The sequence below is a fragment of the Lotus japonicus genome, chromosome 4 (assembly GCF_012489685.1).
Source record: "Lotus japonicus ecotype B-129 chromosome 4, LjGifu_v1.2".
Lineage (NCBI taxonomy): Eukaryota > Viridiplantae > Streptophyta > Magnoliopsida > Fabales > Fabaceae > Lotus > Lotus japonicus.
Window position 1 is genome coordinate 2,963,794 of NC_080044.1, and position 6,821 is coordinate 2,970,614.

Genomic DNA, 6,821 nt, shown 5'->3' on the forward strand with positions numbered 1-6,821 from the left:
GCTAATCCCAACTTCAAATCAAAATGTAAATGACAGATGAAAAAAAATTGGATGAACTGGGGAATGGTTGCAAACAGAGTACGGAATCTCTCAAAAAAGGCACATCTAATCAATGAAATCAGATAAACAATTCGAAAAAAGGACGAAATTAGGAGGAAACGTATAGGAAGTGCTAAACCACGTAATGGTAAAGTTCACAGAAAAACTGTTATGGAGGCTTACCACGTCGAACGCAGCTGGCACGGGGAAATCAGTGACGTTGCTACAATATGAGAAGCGAGAAATTGGGGAAAAAGGACGAAATTTACAGAGGAAGGGTGGCTGAAGGGACATGGGGTCGGTGCTTCCCCATGGAAACCGGGGAGCGGAGGCGGCGGCTCTGCCAACCTCACCTGTTCGAGAAGAGAGAGAAAGGTAGGGTTGTGTAATATGTGATTATTTTATTCAACGGCCCAGATTAAAAGATGACAAAAGCAATAATAGATTTCAGCTAAAAAAATAAAACAAAATTTTAAAAAGTAACAAAAGAAGTACAGATGTCGAAATGCCATTGGAGGTCTTTTAGGAATAGTAACTTGAGAATAAGAAGTAGTAGATATTAAATGGTGACATTGGCCAAGGTTAACTACTAACTACTAGTGACAATTACTGGTCAGTAATAGTAAGAGCTCACTCCCAATTTGTTCACTTACATGAATTTTAAGCAATAAAAGAGGAAGTGTTAGTATAATTATTACATGAATTTTTGTTGTTCTCTGCTACTCTGTAATTTTATTTTAGAATTATCTCTTGTATTAAGGATTGGTGTACCTCTACTAAATTTCAAAAAAAAAAGGATTGATGTCCCTCTTGTACCTCTTTTAATACAATTTTTTGTTTACAAAAAAAAGTTGTATTATTTCTCAAAGTTTGGAACTTATGTTCCATGTTTTCTTATTTACTCACTAAAAGCAATTGCTAGTGCGTGTGAGTCCACGCGCCGCAACTCACCTTCATGCGTTGTCGTCCCATGTGTTGTTCTTCTCCACGCGTGACATTCCAACAAAGCAAGTCATATAGGCTTGTGGGGCTAAAAAGGGAGCAAAAGTCTAATAACTAATGTCATTTCATTTGAGTATAAGCCCCAACAAAAGACTGAGATTAAAGGAGTAGAAGTGTAACGAGTGATGATGTTTCACTTGAGTACAAGCCTAGGTAAAGCAAGTCGTGTTGCCAGCAATTGTCGTCCTATTTATACGTGAATCACACGCATCGTCTCCTTCTTCCTTCCTTTATTCATAGCAACGCGATGCCACATTTTTTCTCCTGCGGACCACCGTACAAAGATTCTCACCGCAAAATGTTTTCAATAAGGATGAATTCCTCTACTATTCTATGTTGTTTTCTCTTCTTCTCTTAGGCAATGACAATTGTTTCTCGTATTTTCTCCTATTTTCTATAACAATGGAAATGGTATTTCATTCTCATTAGTTTTTTCTTTTTTCTAAAGGGTATATTTGCAACAATCTTAAAGCTAAAATAACTTACCCTTGAGAGGGAATGTTAGAAAATTAAAAAATATCTTATGATAATTTTACAATAAATTATCTTATCGTGATATACTATCTCAGTAATAAAATTGCATTTTGGTTTAGTTCTTGAATTATTGTTCCTGCACTCTTGAATTTTCTTGCTTCAAATTAATGTTTGTTTTTTTAAAGCTTTGACCTGACTTAGGAGTGAATTTCAATGTTCTTAGTAATTGAATGTTAGTTTTAGATAGTGCCATGATGATGCTAAGTTTTATAGTTGGATTTGCTAATTGATTCTTCAATTAGTTTTGTTTCATTTCTTATACTATTTTGACTCTCTATCTAAAGGGAAGCTACGGGTTATGTCTCGTGATGGTTTGATAAGTTTCTCTTCTTGATGGTATTTGATGAGAGTAGCATCAGAGCATCATCTCTTTACTCGTTAACTTCTTCCTATGAAATTGATGAACTTGTTGATGAACTAGCAATGAACAGATTGCAAGATAGAGTGAACAATCAGCGATAGTAAGAAATCTGCTAAAATTGTTTTCACCATCTGTTGTTACCCAAAAAAACCGAATTAGTATTTATCAGGCCCGATTCCAACCTTTGCTAGCTTCGGATTGGTCGGTTCGGGTAAGAGTGGGTTGAAACAAGTTTTGGGTGGGTTTGGAAGGTTGGGCCCAGGTAATGAGTTACATTATTTTTGTGGGACTATTCACACAATTAACTTTTTTTCAATAAAAAGCAAATGAATTGAGGGTGTTCAATTCTCACCCAACTAGGTTTTGTCACCTCTTTAACATTTTGATATTTAAATCTCAGAAGCAAAATTTGGACATCATCCACATATACTCACTACAAAATCTTAAGGCAATGAGTGAACAGATCTTTTCACTTATATATTGTTCAACCCTTACTTTTACGTCAAATGTATGATTTCTTTTATTCGCATTTGTACTTCAGTACTCATCTTCAAGTGTGAATTCACTTTTTTTTTATTCATCTTGAATTTTTATCTTTTTTTATTTACCCCTCAAGCGGAATACTTATCACATTCTTGCATTGCTGTTGGAACTTGGGGCGCGCATCGTCTAAGACTATCACTTGTCTTTATTTTCAACGCAAGGATCGTCACATCATGGTCACATTACTGGTTGCACTCATCGCCAACTTTTCACTGGGTTGTCACACCATGGGCTTTGATGCAAATGTTGGAGTGGCACAACAAGTTAAAGACTGTCACAACCTAATGGCTCACGAGGGGATTGAGAGTTCATCATCCACATTTGGCTAAGAAGGCAAGTGATTTGGACATCATCTGTATATATTTACCACAAAACCTTAAGACAATGTATAGGTTCGAGACTTAGATTTTATTGTTCTTTTTTTTGGGATTTAGACTCATTTAAAGAGTTTGAGATAAATGGTGAAAAGTGTCACATCAAATTTCTTAGTTCGAAACATATTCAATTCTTTTCTCTCTCAATGAAGATAGCAGGTTGTGATTCACTTAGATGGGAGAAAAAAGTTAGATTCTAATAGTTATTGAATTGGTTTAAAAATATGGTGCGACACCTATATCATTTTGATTAGAAATAAGGTTTGATTCTTAAATTGAAGTAATGGTTTGGTAAATTTTCAATTTAGTAATCCAATTCGGTCTACCAATTTCTTTTAACTAGTATGATTTTTCATGCATCTGGACCTCCACAACCAATCCATATGTCATCCAACATTCCAACTCTTACTACTTAAACTATCATTTAGAGATATAAAAAACTATTTAATTATTTTTGTCAATATATTGAAAATCAATTTAAAAATGCAAAAAAGTACTTTCATTTTCAATTTCAATTTCAATCCGTCCATTCTTGCAACAATATGCATTTGTCAAACCTCATGGGGTCCAAGTCCAAGGTCCCTCTTCACGCGTGCTCTCATCCAACGGTCAACATCACACCCGCGATAGACGGAAGTGCATTTCCAAGAATAAAGCTCATCCAATCCAACGGCTCAGATCCTCCCTCCAATCTCTTCACACCTTCAAATCTTGAAAGAGAATGCTCCAAGTCTCCACACCCCCCTCTTCACCAAAAACCTCTGCATCTTCATCACAACCCTTCCCTGATTCATCTTCAACTTCAACTTCAACTTCGTTTCCCATCAAGGTTCAGGTTTCCCTCTGTTACTGTGAATTGTTTTCCCTCAATTTCTCCCATTAAATTTGTTAATTTTGCAGAATTTTTGCTCATGCAGTGATTCTAGTTTGAAGATCCATCTCTTAAAGTGTATATTACTCTTTTTCTTATACAAAAAATACATACATATAGTGAATTTGGTTACACTGATAGCTAGGGTTTTATTTAGAAATGGGTTTGCTGATTTGGGAGTATGTTAAGTTTGATGCAAAATTTGGAACTTTACCATGTAGTTAGCTAAAAAATCTGATTTAAGTTAATGGGTATGAAATTTGAATGATGGATTCTGTGTTTGAGGTTAAATTTTGGATTTTTATGGTATAGTTCTTTGTTATGGATGATTGCTCTTGCATTTAAATAGAAGTCTTACTTTGATACTTTCAGGTTGAGTTTTGGGTTTGTTACATCTGAAATTCTGGAGTTCAGCTAAATCAAGATGCCGTGGGTTTCCTTGTTTGTGGATCATAAGAGGAATTGTGTTCGCTTGGTGGTGTTTTTTCGCGTGATTCTGTAATTGTATTAGCTCAAGTGAGTGAGTTTGTCCTGCTAATCTTCCATGATTATATAGTTATATTTATAAAAAAATTTGTCACATTTGAAGTTCTAATGTAAATAATGTGTTTATAGCTTTTGTTTTTAATTTTTAATTCTTATTGCTTGCTTTGGAAGGCAGAAAATTGGAGTGAGTTCAATTATTTATGATTCATGGACAACATTTTATCGCTGCTAACTATGATTTATGATTGCTGCACATATGGATCAATGAACTGAGCACAGCTGTGTTAGTTAATACTCTATGAACATTTTATAGAACCTTGTATGGCTTAGGCTACGTTTGGTAGAACATGGAAGGGGATATTTTACTCTGTGGGAATAAAGGACTTTCAAGTTTGTGTTACTCTTCTTATGCAGCATATTGCTGTGGCATTAACTCTGATGATTTTGTACCATTTCTTGCTACTGCAGGTGAAGTCCCATTAGGTTATAAAGGGATCCTTTGATTTGTTTTCTTTTCCTTTCATTACCAAAGCTGCTGGGAGGGTTGATAATGTACTTTGCCACAACGGCGAAGAGACAACAGGCCTTGAAGGAAGTTGGGCATATTAAAATGAGTGTTGGAGTCATTGCTTATAGTCGATTGATGTTAGTTTGCCAGGTAAAAAATTTCTTCTTTCCTTTTTCTGGGCTGCAATAGAGAAGGATTTAGGATTTGAACATCACATGGATTTTTATGTCTTTCCTCCAATGTTGCCTAGAAGATATTTGAACTTTTATAAAATTAGCATATACCTTAAACATTGAAGGCTGAGGTCTATTATCTTGTTATGGCTAAAAGTATTGAAGGCTGAGGTCTATTATCTTGTTATGGCTATTGGCTTTACAAAGCAACATGCTGTGAAGTATATTGACAACTTTTTGGATGTACATACTCTTTGAATAGACGGTGGTTTTCTCTGGTTATATAAATCGTGTCTCGTAATTTGATTGTATTGAACATCATTGAATTCACTAATTCTCTCCATGACTGCAAAACCACTCTTCTTTTTTGCTGTACTATTACTAATCTTTATACCACACTACTTTCTTCTGCAGGCTGAGTATTTTCGTCAGTTGCTTAAACCTGTTACGTAGTTTAGCAGGGAGGGATTGCCTTGGACACCATCGTTTGAAGGCTGCAGAAGTTGTCATTACTTGTTAGGTGGAAATCGAGATCACCTTAGTACCTGCTGTTTAATTTTTAGGTTCCTTTAGATTCTTCCATCCAGCTTTAGTACAGGTTAATTTCCAGTTGCATAGGCCAAATCATTGCTTGCTTGTATCTTTCTGAGAGTGCACAGGTATTATAATGCCGACTCGTGAATATTTTCTCCCAGAAAAGGCGGTACTTCCTTTGGCAGGTGTTGCGATTGATACTTGCATACATGCTCCACTTGCTTCTGCCTTTGATGCAGTTTTACCTCCAGGTGTGAGGCAGATAACGCCCTCTGAAAGATTTAAATTGCAGCCTTCTGTGATTTGCCCTAAGAATTTCGTTATCTGTGATCAAACACGTCAGCAGGGCAGGATTTTGGTCCATCCTTCGATGACCTCCAAATTTAACAGTCATGGCTTAATGGTTCATGCTACTTGCACTCAAGATCTTGAAAAGAATAAAATTAATCAAATGGAAAGGGAATTTTCATCTTCTTTTGAAGAGGATCCTGATGACATTGATGCATTGTTGAGCCTCGAAGTGGATGAGCTTGAAGACTCGGATGAGGAAGAAGTTAGCACAGCAAGGACTCGTGAAATTTGTGAAAGTACATCTGATACTTGCTCTAGTTATTGCTCAAAATCAAGGAAGAAGAGGTTGTCATCATCTTCTGTACAGAAGTCTTCTGGGACCAGGGGTTACTGCAACAGTGAAACAAACCACATGGAGATGAAAAATATGGTGAGGATGCTGAGAAGGATTGTGCCTGGTGGAGGTAGCCAAGTGGATGCTGTTTCTGTTCTAGATGAAGCTGTTAAATACCTCAAATCTCTCAAGGCTGAAGTGGAGCAATTCGGAGTTGGACCATGAAAATAAAAATTGGACATTCATTTGCTGCAGCAACAGTTGGACTCGATTACCGACTATTTGTTATCCTATATGAATTAGCACCCTTTTCAGACTCGGATATGGTCCTGCCCAGATTCCCTTTTATGAGAAGAGGCCTTGCAAGTAATAAATTGCAGCTGTCATTTTACTTATTCTGGTTATGTAAAAAAAAATACCTTCATAATTGTACTGTAAGTTTGTATGCCATGTGATTCAAATCCAACTTTTGCATGGGATTTTATGTTCGTTTGAAGTCCTTTCTTGTAATGTTGACTTAACAAGTGTTTCTAGCTAGCTGTGTTGAGCAAGGTATTTGGATATTTGATGGCAACGGTCTAAATGGATGTTAACGCGAATCTTCCCACTAATCCATAGAAGAGTCCTGCTTGGAGTGAGAACTGCTTGACGGGTGCGCAACTTACTTTTCATATTACATAGATCCTAGCCTTGAACACTGATCCCTATTGCTTGAAGTTCGGTCCCTACTGCTGAGATACGGAAACTCGTTGATGCGCTTCCTGCCTATGG

The 6,821-nt window shown here is 36.5% G+C and overlaps 1 protein-coding gene across 2 annotated transcripts; it reads left to right on the forward strand.

Annotated features, from left to right (window-relative positions):
• The first annotated feature begins 3,526 nt into the window (after nt 1-3,526).
• Nucleotides 3,527-6,546, forward strand: LOC130711461 (transcription factor bHLH144). 2 transcript variants are annotated; one of them, XM_057561086.1, is made up of 4 exons: nt 3,527-3,682; nt 4,097-4,240; nt 4,679-4,868; nt 5,306-6,546. In XM_057561086.1, the coding sequence occupies exon 4, from the start codon at nt 5,559-5,561 to the stop codon at nt 6,273-6,275; it is 717 nt and encodes a 238-aa protein (XP_057417069.1). In that variant the 5' UTR covers nt 3,527-3,682; nt 4,097-4,240; nt 4,679-4,868; nt 5,306-5,558; the 3' UTR covers nt 6,276-6,546. The 2 variants fall into 2 exon arrangements, with proteins under 2 accessions (XP_057417069.1, XP_057417070.1); XM_057561087.1 differs by having other exon boundaries at nt 3,535-3,688.
• Nucleotides 6,547-6,821: the final 275 nt, after the last annotated feature.